The following is a 23136-nucleotide window of genomic DNA, read 5'->3' on the forward strand; positions in this document are numbered from 1 at the left end:
AACCTTCAGACACTGGATCCTACTCAATTCAGCTTTGTTACGGGCAGATCTTGCCTCTTGAACCTGGTCGACTTCTTTGAAACAGTTGGGCCATAGACAAAGGGAAGGTAGCCCACACAGCCTACCTGGACCTCACAAAAGTCTTCGACACAATACCCCACTCGGGCATCATAAATAAGCTCACCAACTTAAATATCAACCCCTATGTCACAAGATGGGTTGCAAACTGGCTCAGGGATAGAACCCACATGGTCAGAATTGCAGATGCCATGTCAGACTCTAAACCAGTTACAAGTGGCATCCCACAAGGCTCAGTCCTGGGACCTCTCTTGTTCGGTATATATTTCTCTGAGGTACAGGCTAACACGGGAGGACTATGGTTGACCATGTTCGCAGATGACTGCAAACTGGGAGCCATAATCAACTCTACAGCTGACACAAGCACCTTCCAAAAGGGTCTCACAGAGACGGTTAACTGGTGTCAGAGCCATGACCTAAAGCTAAATGCCAAAAAATGCATAGTCATCCCCAATGGGAAAAACAAAGTGCCCACAAATTACCACACAGGTGGTAATCCATTAAGTACGGAAGAAGTAATTAGGGATTTGGTGACCCAAGTAGATAGTAATCTCTCCTTTGACAATCACGTTGCCAAAGTGATTAGAAAGACCTTGCATATAGCCCACCTTATCACGAAAGTTTTCACATCTAGATCAAGAGAGGTCATTGTGCCCCTCTACTCATCAGGCCCATAATTGCATACAATGCCCCATTTGGGATGTACCTTACCAGACACCTGCAGCAACTGGAAAGACCCCAAAAGTACCTCACCAAGAGGATCAAGGGACTCAAACAGATGCCCTATGCAGTTCGACTGAAGAAACTCCAGCTCTACTCAGTTGCTTACCGCCTACTCAGAGGCGATCTGTGCCGGACGTATAAAGCCATGACCAACCCAGAATTAATGGACATGCTCCACCTCAGGAAATCCAGATCCCTTACAGCTGCACGCTCCAGGGATTTAAACCTCAGCACAGAAATAAATAGGACATGCTGAAGGGACAGATTCATATCCCAGAGGCTCCCCTCACTCTGGAACAAAATCCCAGTCCAAGTTAGGCAGAGCCCCTCACTGACCCTCTTCAAGAGAAATCTTGACGAGTGGATGGGAGATCGTAAGTTTACCCCTGGGATCTCTTCTGTGTCCCTGCTAGACAGAAGCACAGTAAACTAACCTTAAAAGGGCCATCTTCTGTGACCTACTATACAAAGGCACAGTCTACTAATCTAAAAGGGTGGCGAAAGCCAAACACACTCTGGCTAGGCTTATAAATGCCCTAGGGCACATAGCCTAGTATCAACCTATGAACAAGGGACATGTACTTACAAATTCAATCCTTCTGTTTACAAATAAGTACTCAATGTCAGCCCAGTGCATTCTGACCTATGTTTCAAGATTCCAAAATAAAGTGATGCAGTGAACACCTAAAATGGATTTCTAACTGCTCTACAAATGCTTATGGTACTTAACATAAAAAATCGGTCTTATTTTCTTACCTCTCAATTGATTTATGGATTCTTCTCCATTGAGGATAGTGCACTTCCTGCTCAAACCCACCACCACGAGCTCGGGCTTGTTGAGCTGCATTAATAGACCGAGTGTCGATGATGTAACCACGCTTTCCTGCTCGTAATGTTGCATTAATGAGTTTTTCATCCTCCTTACATCTTCTTCCATTAGTTCCAGTTAATGGCTGGCTGCTACGCATCATCACCTTGAAAAAGATTTCATTTTGTTTAGAAAACAAACTTTACAGAAATAAAAGTATTAATAAACCCTAAAACAATTCAACTTCAGAAATAATCTTTGCAAAACAGATATTAAAATATGACTGGCCCCTGTACTTTACAAAACTGTATGTGTTCTTTCCATGATTACTTTCCTTGGATTGTGCTTTTCCATGATTACTTTCCCTGGATTGTGCTATCACCTTCTGGATAAAAGTAAAAATGTATTACACATTCACAAGCATACTTAAATGACTTCTACAGTGTCATAATTTCCTCTTTCACAATTAAAAATAAACACACCATCAACATAGCACAGTTCCTTTAAGAGTTTCTACCACTGCTTTACATATCACTGTGTAGAAACTAAACTGCTCTTGTATTTCTTCTCAATAAACTATGTATGCATCTGCTACACAAAACATACCATTCTTTCAGGACATTAAGGACTAGAGTTATATTCCATGCAGGAAATATGCTTGCACATTGGACTTAACTCACTGCTTACTTGAAAGCTTGCAATAACAGCTGTTGCTTAACTGGATGTAGTTTTTCTTTTGCATTCGTTTAAGAAGGTAAGCACACTTACCAAAAGTTTTTCTTTTAATGAGGTATCAGGTGAACTTTATGACTAGCAAGTCACCTCTCCAAACAGCACACAAAAAGATTAGGGAAATCAAGCAAAGCACTACAGGATGAAGCTTTGTAATGATTGATGCATATTTCTATATGCTACTTATATCTATGTTTTACTTGATTAATGTTCGCCCTTCTTAATATACTTCACCTTTCTTGCAACTATATAAACTACTTTTGTACTTTTATATGCAATTGTGTTTTTTGGCTGTTGCTCCCAGGCTGAGGTTAAAATGGGCCCACTGTAGAGCAGCCCACTACCTCAGTCAACAGACATGCATACATACATAGACAAAAAGAAGACAGACAGATGCACACATTCAAAATCAAATGAATAAATACATAAATATATAAACAAGCATGTTAGCAACATAGAGAGTAATAATGTTCAGTGAAGCACTGGGTAAGAGGTATTACTACTATACTCCTGAAGCTGAAAAAAAAAAGCTACTGATCCTCAAGGAAACTGTTGACTAATTTTATTCTCAAATCATGACTTTAAAATGTAGGCAAATATGTTGCTTGTTAGGCTGAAACAAGTAGTATCATCAGAAAAACAGAGTTTGTAAAGGAGAAAGCAGTATGTTAATGAATGATTGTTTTTATAAACCTTTAGTATGTCCGTATCACTCCCATTTCAGATGCAACGGAACTGGTTGATTCAACTAGTATGTTCCCCCACTAGAGGGGACAACATATTGGATTTAATCATCACAAATATGGGCGCCCACTGTACCACACCCGTTATCACTCCCTCCTTGGTCAGATCCGACCACAAACTGATAACCCTGGACATCCTCACCCCTCCACCTCCCCCAGTCAAAAAAACAGTCAAAAACCTTTCCAAAGCAAACTTCAAACTACTTGCATCCGAAGTGGAAAGCTTTACTATTCCCTTGCAGAAGGATAATAATATCCAGGATGCGGAATCCTACACCAAGGGACTCTATATGCATCTGCAGGACTGCATGGACCATGCTATCCCAAATAAAACCAAGACTCCTTCCTCAAGCAAGAAGAAACCAGTATGGTGGACCCCGGCCATAAGCAAACTTTACAATAAAAGGAGGAGACTTATACAAAAAAAGGCCAAATCTCAAGTATAAAAATCATCCCTGATCAGCATTAATAAGAAATTGAGGGCCCTCATCAAGTCAACTAAAGCTAATTTTGAAAAGAAAGTTGCCAAGGATAACCATAAGGCCTTCTATGGCTAGATCAAAAACCTAAATGGCAATGCTCAGGTCTGTTCTTAGCTAGTACAAAATGGAACAAAATACACTGACCCTTCTGACATTGCCAACATCCTGGCTGACAGGTTCAGTGCAAATACCCCCCCCCCCCTTCACCACCTACAGGGCCTATTACCATTCCAGGGGATTGTGCAAGTTCAATTATTACTGATACGTTGGTAAACAAGGCTCTATCTAAAGCTAAAAACACTGCCTCCATGGGACGAGATGGTGTCCCAGGCTGTGTCATACGCGAGCTCCAAAAGGAATTAACCCTGCATCTTAATACCCTGTTCAGTCTCAGCCTCTCCACAGGATATGTGCCCAGAGAATGGTGCATGGCAACGGTGGTCCCGCTACACAAGGATGGGGCCACAACTGACCCTGGGAACTACCGACCAATAAGCCTGACCAGTCTGATCCGTAAGGCTATGGAGCGAATCATTATGGAACTCATAAATGGAGAGATTGGGAACCTCCAGTCGCTGGATCCCACACAGTTCGGCTTCGTCAAGGGCAGATCATGCCTCCTGAACCTGGTGGATTTCTTTGAGATAGTTACTCAGGCTACAGAAAAGGGAAAGGAGGTACACACGGCTTACCTTGACCTTGCTAAAGCATTTGACACCATTCCCCATTTGGGTATTATTGATAAGCTCACCAGCCTGGGCATAAACCCTTATGTCACAAGATGGATCGCAAACTGGCTCTCAGACAGATCCCATAAAGTAAGAGTAGCGGGATCTATGTCCGAATCCAGACCAGTAATGAGTGGTGTGCCTCAGGGCTCTGTCCTGGGGCCCCTCCTGTTTGGCATATACTTCTCAGAAGTACAGGCAAGCACGGAAGTGCTGTGGCTGACTAAGTTTGTGGACGACTGCAAACTGGGTGCTATAATAGAGTCTCTGGCTGACAGAGATCCTCCAGAAGGGCCTAAATGAGACAGATGCATGGTGTCAAAGCCATGGTCTCAAGCTAAATGCAAAAAAATGTGTAGTAATCCCCTTTGGAAAAAACAGAGTACCCACAAACTACAACATAGGAGGTAATCCCCTGAAATCTGAAGAAGAAATAAGGGATCTAGGGACCCAAGTAGATAGCCAGCTTTCCTTTGATAACCATGTTGCCAAAGTGGTTAGAAAATCCTTCTATGTGACCCATCTGATCATGAAAGGGTTCGCATCAAGATCTAAGGATGTAATGGTGCCCCTCTACTCTTCCCTCATCAGATCCATTATTGAGTTCAATGCACCAATTGGAATGTACCTGGCTAGACATCTCCAGCAGCTGGAGAGACCACAGAGGTACCTAACCAAGAGAATTACTGGCCTCAAACAGTTGCCCTATGCAGCACGATTGAAAAAGCTAAGACTGTTCTCTGTTGCATACCACTTTCTCAGAGGCGATCTCTGTCTAACGTACAGAGCCATGTCCAACCCAGAATTGTTGAACATGCTCCATTTTAGCAAAACCAAATCTACTCGAGCTACACGGTCTAGGGATATAAACCTCAACACAACAATGAATAGAACATGCTGGAGGGATAGATTCCCTTCGCAGAGACTTCCCTTACTATGGAACAGGGTCCCGATCTACATAAGACAGAGCCCCTCACTATCACTCTTCAAGAGAAACCTTGATGAATGGATGGGTAACAGAAAGTTCACACTGGGGATCACACCAACAGCACTACTAGATAGGGGCCAAGGGTACTAGCTGCTAGTACAAGGGTCTAGGGAACTACTAAAGGGGCGGTGAATACCGCACAACATGGCTGGGCTAATATATGCCTTCGGGCAGATAGCTCAGTACCAACCTATGAACCTATACACAGTTTTTGACATCATATCATGGAACTACTTACATTAAGCCTTCAGGGCACTGGGCTTCTTCCACTGGATACACACATTTATATTTCTTTCCTATTACACAGTTGCTCTAAGAAAAGGTATACGAAAAGCTGCACTACCTCTCATCCCAAGCTTGTATTATGTTCATAAGCATTTACCAACTTTACAGCCAAAGCAGGCCATTAAGAAGCTCATCCACACCAAACAGTACTATGGAAAATAAACTGTCTCCCTGCGTTCTCAAACTTCTGGTTGCTTAAGTTAGACAGAATAACTTTGGGGAAAGATGCGCTCAAATGGTCTATTTTGCCAATGACTATGCTAATTCGCCAACAAGCTAATGCACTTACAAATTGAAGATTAGCAATCTGCAAGTCCTGTAGGGCAGAGGCACAATTACTGATAAGGGGAACCACAATAGGTTTAGTTTTGACAAAAGACTGGTGAACTCATTCCAGCCTTCCCCAGCTATCTTCCCTCCAAAATGTCTTGGCCTGTGTTAGTACAATATAATATCTCTGCCACTCTACATCACAATGTTAAATATAAATAAACACATGCATCTGTTTTCCAAGTTACAGCACTGATTTTTCATGGACCTTTTTCAGACTCTTCCCCAAGAGTGGTGTCTAGTTAAGTGACTTGCTCAGTCACACAGTTGAGTAATGTACAGAAAATGAAAATTAGCAGCAGCTTAAATATTTTGCAGTAGTTAATCTGAGAATGGCGCAAGCCTTTTGTTACCACCTTGTTCGTCTTCCTCCTCTACCTTCCAATCTCAAAATAGCATTGTTTTTTTTAGGCCTTGGCCATGGTTTTTGCAGATAAAGTACCCCATTCCTCAGAATAGTGGTGGAAAGCTTCTTGGGATCTAGTGGCATGTACAAGCACACACCATGTTAAAAGCTAGTAACACATTCAAACCCAAGTCTTAAAAATGCATGCAACTGAAGAGTTATACAGTTAACAAGGGTTTTCCTACTGGTTTTGTTGAAAAGAGGTAGAAAAAGTACAGTTTTGTACCTACCATAAATGTAGTTGTTCGAGTGTTCACTCTGCTGCAGTCATCACACTTGGGTTATCCTGTCGTCAGGTGGTCCCGCAGTCGGACGGAATTCCAAAGTCTTGGTCCGGCGTCGGTTGCTGTCGCTTCTTCCCTGACGTCAGTGCGCCAGGGGTATATATATATTGCATCCGATGCCATTTTCTTCAATTTTTCTTGCCCCAGATGTCAGGTGCCCCCAAAAAGGTGGTCAGTAATTAGTACCAAATTAAGCATTTTTGCACAAACACAAAATCCCTCCAGCTATAAGCAAATACATCAGGAAGGTATTGTAGGGATTTAGCCAGTTAGATCAGAGGGGATGGAGGGAGGGTGAACACTCGAACATCTACATTTATGGTAGGTACAAAACTGTACTATGTTCATCGTGTTACCTTGCTGCAGTCATCACACTTGGGTAGAATCCCAAAGCTAAGGATGGGTGGAGGAGTCAGAGGGTTAGAGGAGGCTAGAAGGCCCTGCAGAACTGCAGTGGCGAAGCCAGCTCTAGTCTTAGAGTAAAGTGGTAAGTGATAGTATTTGGTAAAGGTGTGTACTGAACTCCAAGTTGCAGCTTCCAAAATCTCTTTGGTTGGAACCCCCCTGAGGAAGGTTGTAGATGTAGCTGTTGCCCTGGTAGAGTGGGGCCTAATGGTAGCAGGAACTGGTTTTCCATGATGGGTATAGCAAAAACGAATGCAATGTCCTATCCATTTGGAAATGGTTTGTTTTGATATAGCCTTCCCTTGTGAAGCTGTAGCATAGGATACAAAGAGCTGGTCAGATTTTCTGAAAACCTTAGTTTTATCAAAGTAGTAACAAAGTTGCCTGTGAATGTCCAAGGAATGCAGGAGTCTTTCTCCTTTGTTCTGTGGATTTGGGAAGAAGGTGGGTAAGTGGATGGCTTGATTTAAAGCCACACTGGAAACCACCTTAGCCATGAAGGAAGGATTAGTTCGTAGAGAAACTCTGTCTTGATGGAAAATGAGGAAAGGTCCCACTGCCATTAGTGCCTGCAGCTCTGAGACTCTTCTAGCTGAAGTTATTGCTAGCAGCAGGGCAGTCTTCCATGTTAGAAACTGTAGATCTGCAGAGAAAGCTGGTTCAAAGGGAGGTAGCGTACGCTTTTCCAGAACAAAATTGAGGTCCCATGTTGGTGTAGGTGCTCTCCTGGGGGGCCTAATGTTTTTTGCCCCTCTGAGGAACTGCCTCAGAAGTGGATGTGAAAATAAGGGTGGATCCGTGTTGTAGTGAGCTGAAATAGCTGATGCATAGATTTTAATGGAAGAAAAAGAAAGTCCTTTGTGCAACATTTCAGTTAAATACTGTAGAATCTGAGGCATGTGAGGCTGAAGTGTGTTTTGGCCTTTAGCTTGGTTCCAGGCACAAAACCTTTTCCATTTGTCCAAGTAGGCCTTCCTGGTGCTGGGCCTCCTAGCTTCCAGAATAACATCCATAACTGCTTGGGAAAGAGGAGCTGGCTGGATGCTTAGGTGATTTGCCATGCAGCCAGATTTAAGGTTTTTAGCTGGCTGTGAAGAATCTGATTGTTTTGCTGTGTGAGCAAATGGGCAATTTGTGGTAAAATCCAAGGTGGGCCCTGGGCCACATTCCTCAATAGTGGGTACCAGTGCTGGCGTGGCCAGTCTGGGGCTATGAGTATCAGTCGTGGTCTCTCCTTTTTGACTTTCAGAAGCACCTTTGTGAGGAGAGGCAATGGAGGGAAGGCATATACTGTCAGGTTTTTCCAAATGAATGAGAGTGCGTCCACTTTCCAAGTTTGATGGTGAAGTGCCCTTGTACAAAATTTTGTTAGCTGATAGTTTTGAGGACTGGCAAACAGGTCTATGTCTGGAAGGCCCAATTTTTGAGTTATCATTGCAAATACTTGTGGATCCAGTTTCCACTCGTGGGGATCCATGATGTTTCTGCTGAGGTCGTCTGCCAATGTGTTCTTTTTTCCTGGCAGGAATTGAGCTTGTAACTGAACTTGGTAAGCCAGAGCTGAGTTCCTCAAGGTCTGCATAGAGGGTAGGAGTGTGTACCCCCTTGTTTGTTTATGTACCACATTACTGTGGTGTTGTCCGTCCTTATTGTAAGTTGTCCTGGATGTAATAGATTCTTGAAGGCTGTCAGAGCATTCTGTACAGCTAGCATCTCTTTTTGATTGATGTGCAGATTCCTTTGATCTGCAGTCCATATGCCTTGAACGCAGTGTCCTGCCATGTGTGCCCCCCCAGGCGTAGTCCGATGCATCTGTTGTCATAGTTTGCCTGGCTGGGGGCAAGGTGAAAGGCTGACCCTTGTTGAGGTGACATGCCTGTGACCACCATAGGAACTCCTGTTGTAGGCATGGAATAAGAGATATCATTGTGTCCAAGCTGTGGCTGTGTTGAGACTATACGCTTTTTAGGTACCACTGTAATTTCCTCATATGCAGCTTTGCAAATGGTATTAGTAGTATGCAAGATGCCAACTGAAAGGTCCAGAATTGGTCTCCAGGCATTGTCCTTTCTGGGAACTAGAAAGAGTCTTGAGTAAAATCCTTGGCCTTGCTCTCGTGTAGGTACCAGTTGAATGGCTCTCATGTCCATGAGAGCTGTAATTTGTTTTTGTGCCTCTGCCCATTGATTTTGTGGCAGGTTTGGCATTCCTCTTTTCATTGGCAAGGTGTGAAAATGGAATCTGTATCCTCGTGAAATTATGTCTAGGACCCATCTGTCCTTTGTGACAATGTGCCAGTTGTCTGAAAAAAGTGCAAGTTTTCCTCCCAAGGGGGCTGCCAAGAGAGTGTTGCTTGGCCAGATGAGGTGCAAGTCATTGAGTTTGCCTTCTGGTAGTTTGGGACCTGTCCTCTCCTCCCTTCTGTGTTGCAGTGCCCCATTGTCGAGGTTTGTATTGGGCTTGTGGTTGTCCTCTGCCTCTTGGACGTCTGTATTTACCCCTCTGTGGTCTGTCAGTAGATGGAAAGGACCAATTTTTTGTTGGCCAATTTCTGCTGAAGCGAGGGGGCTGTACCTGTAGAAAATCTTTGACTGTCTGCATAGATTTTGCCTTATCCTCCATTTTCTTTAAGACTTGTTCTGCTTTAACTCCAAAAAGAACATCCTGCTGTAAGGGAGCATCTAGAAGCTTTGCTTTAACATGATCAGGCAGAGTTTGTTCCTTTAACCAAGCATACCTACGTATAACAGACCCAGTGACAGCTGCTCTGCAGGAAGCCTCCAAAGAATCAAACCCACATTGTAAAGTATGTTTGCCCACCTGTTCAGTTGCATGCAACAGATCCTGCATTTCTTTCAATTCAGACTGTTGAGGGAGTGTGCTCATTTTTTGTTTTAACTGAGACATTAGAAATTGCTGATATTTTAGCATGTGAAATTGGCAATTTAGTGCCCTCATAGCTAGAGTGGCTGAGGTGTAAACCTTTTTCCCCCACCTGTCTAGTGCTCTGGAGTCCCTTTCAGGGGGTACAGGATTTTTTGCCATAGAAGCCTTAGCCCCTCTGGGACCCTGGGAGATAGTCTCTGGATCAGCAACAGGGCTTTTATAAAGGAATTTGTGGGAATCAGGCACTCTATAGTATCTGTCATGTTTGGCTGGAGCAGGAGGCAGAGAATCTGGGTTCAAACTGGATTCTAAGTAAACATCATCCACAATGTCTAAAACTGGGGGGATGGCAAGTGGTCTGTGCTGGGGGAGTAAAAGAAACTCTCTGAGCCTTTTCTTTGAGTCAGAGTAGTCCTGACCTTCCCAGTGAAAATGTTCCCTCATAGTGTGTAAAGTTTCCCCAAAGGAGTAGTCTTCAGGGGGAGAAGCTGAGGGAATGGAATCCTCAGCATCAGAATCTTCATAAGGGGAGAAGGAGTAATCTTGGTCCTCAAAGGAGCCCGAGGAAATAGACACTTGATCAGAGGAGGCATAATCTTCCTCTTGTCTAGGCCTTTTGTCGGGTGGGGGTTGGTAACCCCTGATTAAAGAGATCAAATCTTCAGCCATTTTGAGCATCTGTTTCTTAGGCATGGGGCCTTGAACTGGAGACTGAAGTGCAGTCTTTTTAGGTTTAATAGGAGTCTTAAGCTTAGGATACGCTTTTATGGTGAGAGTTGGTCTGAAAACGCCTTCAGAAACCGAAGGTGTTTCTGCAGCACCGACATTTTTTTCTGCAGTGTCGTCGGTAGGGGCTAAACAAAATGGCTGCGTCGGCTTAGCACTCTCCGCCAAAGGCTCCGAAGTGGTCTCGGGTTCCAGATCTGCGGTAGTCGGGGGCTGCATCGGAGCCTCACTGAAGACCGGTGAACCGGAGACCGGTCCAACCGAGGCCTCTGAGTCTGGCTTGGGTCTAGGCTGCCTGTCCTTATCCTTGCGTTTTTTGTGCACGCCGGTAGTCGGTTGCTCCAACGGCATTGTGTAGTTAAATTTTCTACCGAAGTAGTGTTGTGCGAAATCAAAGCGTCTTTTTATAGTACGCTTATTAAACCTAGCACAAAAATGACAACCAGTGACGTCGTTGTCTGGGCCTAGGCAAGGTATACAGTAAGAATGAAAATCCTTATGAAGTAATTTGCTTCCCACAAGAAGTACAATTGTTAACTTTTTCTGACATCAGTCTGAGGCAAGAAAAGTTTCCCCAATGGGGTACTTCGCTTTATTGAAGACTTTGGATCTGAAATTCGACTTCGAAAATCTCAGGTGTCGGCCGACCGGCACTTGCGGACTGCTTCTGCTTCAGGCATCGCGCAGCAAGAAAGACTGAAGAAAATGGCATCAGATGCAATATATATACCCCTGGCGCACTGACATCAGGGAAGAAGCGACAGCAACCGACGCCGGACCAAGACTTTGGAATTCCGGCCGACTGCGGGACCGCCTGACGCAGGGTAACACGATGAACATCAGGAAAAATCTGGTTGTTTATCCAGGTTCACTTAGCAAACCTGTCTAAGAAATTCTATAGATGTATGTAGATGTGCTTGCTTAGTTACACAGAAATAACTCTGTGAACAGTGGTGGAAGAGGTAGAAGAAAGTACAGTTATGTAGGAACCTAACCATAACACCAGATGTTGGACTTAGTCACTGTTGCAGCAACACTGACTAGTGGGACTTCTGCCATAGAAAGCACAGAAGGCACAGGATCCAGCACAGCTTCCGGAGTTTAGTACACTTCCCCTTTCAGGCCAGACAGATGCCAGCTACTAAGGGACATCAGCATGTTCCTTGAATAAATAAGGCATCTGCCCATGGTATCTTTGTTTCCTTCTTGATCAGGTACCAAAAGGACAGAAACCCTGCCCTGTCTTGGGCATGGTCCTGCAAAAGAAGACAGGACTCTATTACAAATGTCTGACAGAGAGAACATGTCCTAGAAGGAAACAGGAATACAGAGAACCTGGGCTTCCAAATATATCCTGACATGAACAGTCCTAAGGCTATGTGAAGGAAGAAGGGGAAAAGGATTTGAGGATAAAAAAGGAGGAACCTCACCCCAGACCTAGGATGACCAAAGGTGGAAAAGGGGGATGGTGGATGGGAAAGCCATACTGCAACACTAACCACTTGGAGCATTTATTATTATGGTAAGTTCCTACACAACTTCATATGGATCACTTCTACAGTACTGAATACTGTGAGGTTTCCTAGAAGGAATGGTAGTTGATGGACTGGCTAACATGGAGACTGTAAGAAGTCTTTGTACAGTGACCACAACAAACTCACACCTTGTCCTGGAGGCAATGTCTAGCCAGTAATGTCTGAAAAAGTTATGGACTGAGGACCAGGTGGCAACTTCCAGAATGGCCTACACACTTACTACCCTAAGAAAGACCAATGTAGCTAGTATCCCAATAAGAGCTGTGGGAGTACACATGGCCTTCCAGTTTTTTACATGATCAGTGCAATAAAAGGCAATGCAATGAAACAGCAATTTAGAAACTGTTTAGGTATGGCTTTCAGTTTCACCAAAGCCATGATGTTTTTGGTTTTGTCTAAACAGTACCTCAGTTGCCTCTAGACATACAAGTTGTGCAGAATTCCCTTGCTCAAGTTTTGCTGTTAAGGAAAAAAATTCAAGCAACTGCATGACCTGTGTGATGAGTAATGGTCCCACCACTGCCAACCAATATGTGATGTGTGATGGTCCCACCACTGCCAACCAATAAGTGACGTCCCCACGCTGGGCCCGTAATCAAAGAGCCTGAATCCTCACCACTGACACTTGAGGGACGTGCACTTGGAATATAAATGGATACACTCAGTATTTCCAGATGCAGACCTCTCTGCATCAAGCACAATTTCCCTTAAAAGCACACTCCGTCTGGGGTCTGGACTCCTGTATATCTGTCTCCCTCCAGGTCCCCACTAAGACTCCCCACTGGTACAGCTGTAGGGATAGGTCCTCAGCAGAGTTTCCAAGCCAAGACCTCCAGCACCCTCTCTGTAAGCCCAGTGCTTGGTGACACACACACAGTGAGAGATTTGATTTCTCTCTCTCACACACACACACACACACACACACACACACACACACACACACACACACACACACCTGATAAAGGCTAGTACAGATTTACCTGCCATGCCCCCTTCTGCCCACAGTATAAGGTAATTATCACTGCCCCAGACACTCAATCAGCTACTTGATACAGTGTAATATTAACACTAATACAAATGGTAGTAGTTGACCAAGATGGATAGGCCTTCTGGAGTGATCCACACAGTGTCATCAAATAAAAATAAGCACTCTCAAATGTTAAATACTTTCTACAAGGACCAGCCGCAACAAAAGTTTTAAATATATTTAATAACAAATAATAAAAGAACATGGAAATGCTACACATATATTTACAATAAACCACAGAGTTCAAATCACAGGAGATATTGAAAACATTGATGGACAGGTTCAGGCAAATAAAGAAAATATCTAAACTAAGCTTAATTATATTTTCCTGTCTGAATCTAAGGAAATTACCATTCCCTAATAACTTACTTGGACAAGGCAGGATGAAATATGTAAGCAGTCTTTCTAGTCCAGCTCTCAAACAAAATACTCCATCCTCAGATATTACTCCCTGTAAAACATAATATCCAACATGGCTTGCAGAATGACCTTATCTGGTCACCAGACTCTAGGTTTTCACAGTAACCTCCTTTGAATCTGAGACAGGAATTGAGCATAGACTGCTACAATACACATCTTAAATGTTTATGCCAATGCCTGGGGATTCCCCCTTCTTTTTACTGAGCTACCGAACAAAGGCTTCTTCCAGACGTAACATCTCTAGTCTTATTCAGCACTGTGGGGTGATGTTTAATGGTTTAACAGCTCATTTACATTTCCCTTATTTTTTAAAGTTAGATAGCTGGTTAACCCTTGATGTCCCAGTATCCTCCATTAAAACATATCCATTTAATTCAGTTACACAATACATGGACGTGTCATTTCAGTTGGATGCACTGTTGATGCATTTTAACACAGACAAACCTCACAAATACATTTTCAGCACAAACATCTGTACAAATCAGTTTGATATACAGAGGACATAATTATTTACAAAACTCCAGCTAGCCAAGCTGGCACAAATCATATATCTGCTGCTCTACTTCTCCTGGCATGGCTGGCAACACCTCCTCAGCCTGAATAAGGGAAAATTCAATTAACACCTTTGCAATATAAGAGGGGGTTGTCCATCGGTTAACACTACCTTTGTGGGAAACTATAAAGGAGTTTTTGCCCATTAAAGCCTTCAGTTCTGATATTGGCAAGCAGAAATGTAGTTTTGCATGGCACGAATTTCAGAGATACACATATGGTTGATAAAAAGAGGGCTACATACCATTTTTTTGCAATACAAAGTACAAAGAGCAACTGCTTCTCTAGTTGGTCTCAAATACGTTTCCTTCAAGGAAATGTTTGACCAACTGCAGCAATGCCGAGGGTTTTATAGGTATGCAAGCTAAAATGGCTGATAGTCATATCTTCACTGTGGCATGGGTAAGGTCTAAGTTGAACAGCTCAGACAGGCACTGAAGAATCATCAGCAATAAGGATGACAGTGTTATGATTATTTTTCTGGCACCAGATATTTTTCATTTGTATAGGTCAGATTTCCCAGTGGCAGGCTTCCTTGCGAATATTCAGACCATCATCTGTAAACCGAAGGCTAGAGGCATTAGGTCTAGATCATCCAAGTTGTGAGCTGTAGGATCTTAAGGATGGAATGTATACGGGTCCCTCTGTCTTACATAAGGAATTCCAGCTGAATAGGTAGTGCGAGAACATTATGAATGGAAAACAGCAATCTACAGGCCCGTATCTCTCACTGACTTCATATGCAAAGCCATGGAAAGAATCATCATGGAAATGATCAACAATGACATAGGAAACCTCCAGACATTGGACCCAACCCAATTTGGTTTCATCAACGGTAGGTCATGCCTACTCAACCTGGATGACTTCTTTGAGAAGGTCACCAAATCAATGGATGAGGACAAAATGGTTCACACTGCTTACCTTGGCCTGGACAAGGCATTTGACAATTGCCTACTCGGCCATTGTTGACGAACTTAAGAGGTTAGGTACAAACGCTTTTGTCACCTGGTGGACAGCCAGCTGGCTCAGAGACAGGACCCAGGAAGTCAGAATTATGGATTCCACCTCTACAAACAGGTCAGTCACAAGCAGAGCCCCTTAAGGATCAGTCCTGGGACTGCTCTTTTTTGGCATTTACTTCTCTGAAGTCAGTGGCCTCTAGCTACCTAAATTTGCAGATGACTATAAATTAGGAACCATCATTGAATCATCCACTGACACAAATGTTCTCCAGCAAAGGCTGACACAGAAACTATATATACGTAAATTCTATATTGCACAACTTATAAGCAAAGGTACAACATCTAGGTCCAAGGAAGTCATTGTTCCACTGTATTCAGCATTCATCAGACCTACCACTGAATATAATGCTTCCTTTGTTATGCACCTAACCGAGCATAACCAACAACTGGAACGTCCACAGAGGTTTTTCACTAAAAGAATACAGGGTGTAAATAACATGTCCTATGCAGACTGCCTCAAGGCCCTATCCCTGTATTCTGTCTCCTACAGGCTGTTGAGGGAAGATCTAAGCCTGGCATACAAGGAATTGTCAGACCCCACTCTGATGAACCTCCTGCATATCTACAAAACAAACATCACCAGAATTACCTGTGATATAAATAGGACCTTCTGGAGAGACAGCTATGAATCCCAGAGACTACTCCTTCTCTGGAACAGGCTCCCCATCCATGTGAAGCAGAGTTCCTTCCTAACCAAATTCAGATGTAACTTTGACAACTGGATTGGGAACAGGAAATTCATCCCTGGTTTGGCACCTGCATCTCTAATGTAGACACAGACAGCCTATAAATGGTTCATCTCCCAGGCCCCTGCTTGTAAACCTCCCAAGTCCCTGCTAATATTTATCAAGGGTACCAGAATTTGTCAGAGATCTGGTCTGCATGGCTAGGCTTAAAAAGGCCCTTGTGGTCATTAGCCTAGTAAACACGTATGAGCCTATGAGATGTTTCATCCTAGACATCTGAATAAGGAGGAAGAACCAATGCTGCCTAGGATAAAAGGCTGCTATTAGCAGAACCTTTGGCTCTCTCTTCTCTTACTTTCTGGATCACCCCAGAGAGAAGGAGCAAAGGGAATGCATACAGAAACTGACCTATTCATCAGAAGGAGAAGGTATGTACTGCTCAAGCTTTTTCTGAGTCATGCTATGGAGCAGAATTTTTTAACTGCTTACTTCTTGGAACATTAAGTAGATATATCTCTGTGATACCAGACCGATAAACTACATGAAAGAAGTCATCTCTGTACAACACCTACTTCAAGGAATCCACAGCTGAACTTCACACAGTCTGCCACTGAGTTCAATGTGACTGAATGCAGACTGCCTTTAATACCATCTAAGACTGAAGAACTATTTCCCACATGGCCAACCTGTATAGGGGCATGTTCCCCCTGGTTTATATATGTACCATCTCACAGTCTGCCAAGATATTCTACTGGTCTGCAAATAATTTGACAGAAATGACAATTGTGGTGGTGGGGGGTGCAGGGCAATGAATTCTGTTAACATCAGCATTTTTTTCTTAAATAAAGGAAAATGATTAACCCCAAGTTTGTAGATTTACCATATCACCACAGTACTGTATGCCTTATGTTCTACTTATCCACGAAGTAAGCTAATCAGAAATGCTTTTAGTTCAGATGCCAATGCCCTCTTTTATGACAACATGAAGGTTCAGTTCCTTCTGTGTCCAGGTATCTCACATTTGAGGGTTCTGCAAATATGCAAAGTCCATGATATCAGTCTGTGTTGTCTGGTCTGATACAACAGTTACAAATAGGATGCTTTGGTTCCATGTTTCTCTAAGTTGCTGTTTTCAAGAAATATTTGTATAATTTGTTTTTAGTGTGTCTATAGTTTGGTAAGATTTCTAGTAACCATTCTGCCTTTCTTATGTGTAGCTTTGTAAATTTCTCTCTCTGAATTTTATTTGAAATAAATACTGTGCAGATGCCACTGCTCAACTGTATAGTCTTGCAGGGCACACTTCTGCAAGCTGAATCTGATGTCTAAAGTGTTCTTTCTAGCCTGTTTCCAGCAGCACCAAGAGTGTAAGTGGAGTACTGACTTCAAATAACTGTGGGAGAAGATGGGCAGAAGTACTGACCAGTGAATGCTACTCTAGACAATGGAAGTCTCCATGAGGGCACTAGAGGAATGAATCTGACAAGGAATAGGCATGATCTTATTAATACAGGAAGGAATAAAAAATGTCAGAATGGGTTAAGGCACATGTGAAAGAGGCAACAAGGGAGAAAAGAATGTGATGGAAGAGGTGGATGTAAAGGATAAAGTACAGTTGTGTAAGAATGTACTATAACAGTAGATGTCCTGCTAATCACTGCAGTATTCCAATACTGATGAATTATCCTGCTCACGGTAACCTGATGTCTGGATAGTGCACTAAAGCCAAAATTAATTTCTCAAGCACCACATGTCCAGTGTATCACATCAGTCTGCAGGTGTAGGGTACATAAGCAGAGGCATGAGTGTAAGATACTCAGACTATCTACAGCCTGGAGACCTGGATGAGCATGAGTACAAAAGACAAAGAGCTAGTCCAGCCAAGAGGGCAAGGGAACTGTTCTCCTTTGGTCTATAGTGTACAGAGAGACCAGAATAGAGAAAGAGAGAGAGAAAAAAAACGAGCAAGAGTCTATAGGGTGGAATGCAATACTGCAACGATCAGTAGGACATGCACTGTTATGGAAAGTTCTTCCCCCGTCTGAGACTGAAATGGGTCTAATGAGATCAGTGCTCTACCCTGGTTAACAAATTCAAAACAAAATAAAATAAACTGTATTATGTCTTTCACTGGATCACCACTGCAAAATTCCAATACTAATGGGCGAGTTCCAAAGTTGGTGGTTATGGGTGGATGGGCTGGAGACAGAAAAGCTGTACACCAGTCTCTGAAGAACATATCTAGAAAAGGAGGTTCTAAACATGAAAATGCATCAACTCTGTACAGTGTATTAAAGGTGTGAAAAGATGATTAGGTGGCTGCTACAAAACTGATATGGACTCAATGCCTCTGAAGAAGACTCTAGATGAAGACGCTGTTCTAGCCAATGGCCCTTCACGAGTGAAGACAGGGATTCACCACAGAAAGAGTAACATAAGGAAATTGATTTCGAGTTCAAGTTGGAGATAGTCTGCTTGGGGACAGGGTTCCTCAACCTACCCTCATGAAAGGCGACAAAGAAATGGTTAGTTTCCCTGAAAGCTTTTGTCTTGTCCAGGAAGAATCATAACAGTCTGTGCACATCCAGAGAATGGAGGAGTCTTTCACTCTTGTTCTGTGGGTTAGAAAAGAATGTAAGCAAATGGAAGGTCTGGTTGAATGACAGTTCAATTACTATTTTCAGCATAAAGGAGGGGTTAGCCATTAAGGAGACTTGTGGAGGATAAGGAAGGAATGAATAGCCATTAGGACTTGAAGCTCTGAAACTCTTCTGGCAGAGGTAAGAGCAACCAACAGGACCATTTTCCAGCTACAGAATTTTAATGAAACAGAGGCTGCTAGTTCAAAAGATGGTAAGGTAAGCTTTTCCAAAACAAAATTTAGATCCCAGGAAGGTGGAATATTTACTGCTTAGCGACTGCTTTTTCACCTGTTCATACAGCTCTGCATTCTATTTAAACTGTTTTTTGTGTTGATTAACTGTTTTGCACTTTTAAAAAAGTTATTTGTTGCTTAATTTTACCTGTAGGCTAATACACTCAAGTGCGCTAGCAGTTTAAAAGCATTTATAGCATTTACTGTCTGTTTTTCTTCTGTTTTCTGCAAAAAAGAAAAAAAAAAAAAAAAAAAAAATCTTGTTTTCCCGCCTTACTGAACTAGAATAGTCCAGTCTTCAGAGTTTGCTGACCTCTGGGCTTTGTCTTGGTTCCTGTGCTATTCCATATCCTTATTTGGATAAAAGGAAGCGTCTTTGTTCACCAGTGGGAGTGGGAGTACTGAGCGGCCTGTTTGTCCCTAGAGGAGTGGTTCCAGCCAGAAACTTGTAGTCTATTGGCCATTTTGGGTCAATTCCTAGCTCTTTTCAGCCCCCTGTAATAAAGCCCGCTTTAGCGAGCTTTTTCGCATGTATTCAACTCAGCACAGCTCCTCGTGGTGTCCTGCAGAGTTCTACAAGCAGCAGAGAGCAAAAGAGTGACTTTTTCCTGATTTAAGTATTTTTTTCTGGCTTTTTGATTATTTACTGCTTAGCGACTGCATTTTCGCCTGTTTATACAGCTCTGCACATTCTATTTAAACTGTTTTTGTGTTGATTAACTGTTTTGCACTTTTAAAAAAGTTATTTGTTGTTTAATCTTACCTGTAGGCTAACACACTCAAGTGCGCTAGCCGTTTAAAAGCATTTATAGCATTTACTGTCTGTTTTTCCTCTGTTTTCTGCAAAAAAAAAAAAAAAAAAAAAAAAAAAAAAAATCTTGTTTTCCCACCTTACTGAACTAGAATAGTCCAGTCTTCAGAGTTTGCTGATCTCTGGGCTTTGGCTTGGTTCCTGTGCTATTCCATATCCTTATTTGGATAAAGGGAAGCTTCTTTGTTCACCAGTGGGAGTGGGGAGCACTGAGCAGCCTATTTGTCCCTAGAGCAGTGGTTCCAGCCAGAAACTTGTAGTCTATTGGCCATTTTGGGTCAATTCCTAGCTCTTTTCAACCCCCTGCTATAAAGCCCGCTTTAGCGCGCTTTTGCGTGATTTAGCGTGGAGTTGCCCATACAGCACCATCGGGCAGCGCCGGTTAAACAAGGTTAAACTATTTCTGGCTCCGTAAAGTCTGCTTTTCAATTTTTCCCTTAGAACTTCTCTACTTGAAATCTAAACAGTCTATTCTCTATCTCAAAAGCTCAGCACTTGCTCCTAAAGCATTTTTATATAGGTAAAGCTCAGCACTTGCTCCTAAAGCATTTTTATATAGGTAAAAGTACTTGTATACTAAACAAAGTACTACATTAGCCTAGAATCCCCTTGAGTACCCATTTCCCTATAGGTCCCTTCTGACTCAGTTACACAGCAAACTTTTTCACTTTTTCTAGCATGTCGAAGGGTCAGTTGCTGGCCACCTCTCCTGTTCAGCTGGTAAATCTGGGCATCTTGAGGCAATGTTACAATTACCACATGTACACAGACAACTCACTCCTTCTCCCACAAAACACAAATACATGTGAGAGTTGCAACTATATAGCCAAACTGGAGGCTGAGCTCTCTCAACTCAGGACTGGCAAGACCAGACAGGAGGAGAAGGAAACCACGCACACCACAAACCCAGTTTCACATAGAACTATCACAACTGCAAAACAAACACATAAACACACAAAGACATACTCGGAGGCACTGATCAAAAATCTACCAAAACTACAGAGGCCTCCAAAGCAGACACCCAAGCAACTGCCACCTCAAGACATAAGACATGCAACACATAGTTCTCAAAGTCAGTGTGCTAAACATTCACAGCCCTTAAGGCCAAACACAATGCCAGACACACTTGTTATAGGTGACTCCATAGTCAGACACACTGACGTCCCACTCACCAGACTGAACAAGGAAAAGATCACAGTAAGCTGCCTGTCAGGCGCTAGAATCCGCCACATAACACAAGCACTCAGGTCACTCCACAGCAAGTACAAGTATGACTCAGTCATTGTCCATGCCGGTGTGAACGACCTGAGACGCACCTCCCTGGACTACATGAAAAGAGACATAGAGGAGCTCTCAGATTATGTAGCCCAGGCCAGTATGACCCTGACCCTGAGCAGTATCCTACCCTCACCAAGAATGATGCCACAATACAGAGACAAAATGATCAGCTTTAATAATTGGCTTAATTACTGGTGTCATTCTAAGGGGATCCAATGTCTGTCTGCCTGGGATGACATGCTTTACAAGCCACGCTGCTTCAAGGGCGGCTTGCACCTGTCACCCTGGGCTTCCGGATATTGGCAAAGGCTCTTGCCACCCCATAGTGCCTTTTTAGGCAAGGCTCAAATGATAAACCTACCGCCCTAGAAAACAAAAATGGAGAAAAACTAAGGGTAATACTGCTCAATGCCAGAAGTCTAAACCTCAAGATGCACGCCCTCGAAGCCCTCCTCAGTATGGAGAACATTGATGTCTGTGCTGTGACTGAAACCTGGTTCAAGGCTCCTGAGAGCACCCCAGCACTATCAGGTTATACCTCATATCATGCGTTCCGGCCCCAAAATCCGGACTGAACCACAAAAGGAGGGGGAGTATCCATATTCATAAAGGATACCCACACCTCCAGGTTAGTGGCATCGCACGAAGCATTGGAGACCATCCAGGTGCAATTAACCATAGGTAAAACTGCCCTACAGTTTGTAACATGCTACAGACCACCTTCTCAAACTCAGGAAACCCACACAGCCTTCCTGAAGACACTGGAGAGTATGAATGTCTCTCCAAACACCATCATATTGGGTGACTTCAACTACCCAAACATAGACTGGGAACATTACTCAAGCCCCAACACCCTAGCCCAAAGGTTCCTTGAGTTCATAAACTCAAATGCTATGGAACAACTAGTCACCATTCCCACAAGAGGAGAAAATATACTAGACCTGATCATCACAAACATGGGGACAAAATTCTCCACACCGGAAGTATATCCCTCATTGGTGAGATCAGACCATAAATTAATCTCACTGGAGATCCACATCCCATCCCCACCCCCAGCAAAAAAGACCACAGTGAAGAACTTCTCAAAAGCAAACTTCACACTTCTTAAGACTGGAGTGGTATCCTTCAAGGCCCCCGAGCCAGTGGAAACCACTACCCACGCTGCTGAAACCCTTACAAATGCCTTCTATGAGCACCTCCAGGAATGTATGGATCAAGCAATCCCTAATAAAATCAAGACCCTTTTCACCAAAGGCAGGCGCCCGGTCATAAACAAACTCTACAACAAGAGGAGAAAGCTACTACATGACAGAGCAAAATCCCTAAAAGGGAAGGTATCTCTGATCAATACTAGCAAAAAACTACGATCACTCATAAAATCATCCAAGGCCAACTTTGAGAGAAAAATCGCTAATGACACAAAAGACAATCATAAAGCCTTCTTTAGCTATGTTAGAAACCTGGGTGGAAACTCCCAGATATGCTCAGAATTAGTCCAAAATGATAAAAAAATCACTGAACCCACAGACATTGCCAACATACTGGCAGACAGGTTCAGTGCAAATTTCTCCCTCCCCCCCAAAAGGAGAAATATCTATCCCACCAGAGTCTAGCCTCCCAAACATCTCAGATGCCCAGGTGAGAGCTGCTCTCTCTAAAGCAAAAACACAGCATCAATGGGACCGGACGGTGTCCCCGGCTGTGTGCTACACAAACTCAATGAGGAACTAAACCCACACATAAGGCTGCTGTTTAATCTTAGCCTTACTACAGGATATGTACCCAAAGAATGGCGTACGGCAACTGTGGTCCCACTCCACAAAGGCGGTGCTTCTACGGACCCTGGAAATTACCGCCCCATAAGCTTGACGAGCCTTGTCTGCAAAGCTATGGAGAGGATCATAATGGAACTCGTAAATAAAGACATTGGGGACCTACAGACACTGGATCCTACCCAATTTGGCTTTGTCAAGGGCAGATCCTGCCTCTTGAACTTGGTCGACTTTTTCGAAACAGTCACTAAGGCCATTGATGAGGGTAAGGCAGTTCTCACACCTACCTTGACCTAGCAAAAGCATTTGACACAATACCCCACTCGGGCATCACAGAAAAGCTCACCAGCTTAGAAGTAAACCCATATGTCACAAGATGGGTTGCAAACTGGCTCAAGGACAGAACACACAGGGTTAGAGTTGCTGGTGCCATGTCAGACTCTAAGCCGGTCACGAGCGGTGTCCCACAGGGCTCAGTCCTGGGCCCCCTCTTGTTCGGCATTTATTTTTCTGAAGTGCAGGCAAACATAGGTTGATTGTGGCTGACAAAATTT

The 23136-nt window shown here is 43.3% G+C and overlaps 1 protein-coding gene across 1 annotated transcript in view; it reads right to left on the bottom strand.

Moving 5' to 3' along the window:
• Window positions 1-23136, bottom strand: part of MTMR9 (myotubularin related protein 9) — a 721174-nt gene that overhangs the window by 160874 nt on the left and 537164 nt on the right. Inside the window, exon 5 of the mRNA XM_044062773.1 lies at window positions 1558-1775. Within this exon, the coding sequence (XP_043918708.1) occupies window positions 1558-1775 (218 nt within the window). The remainder of the gene's footprint in view (window positions 1-1557; window positions 1776-23136) is intronic.

The sequence above is a fragment of the Protopterus annectens genome, chromosome 2.part1, assembly GCF_019279795.1.
Source record: "Protopterus annectens isolate FY-2018-M chromosome 2.part1, PAN1.0, whole genome shotgun sequence".
NCBI classification, from domain to species: Eukaryota; Metazoa; Chordata; order Ceratodontiformes; family Protopteridae; genus Protopterus; species Protopterus annectens.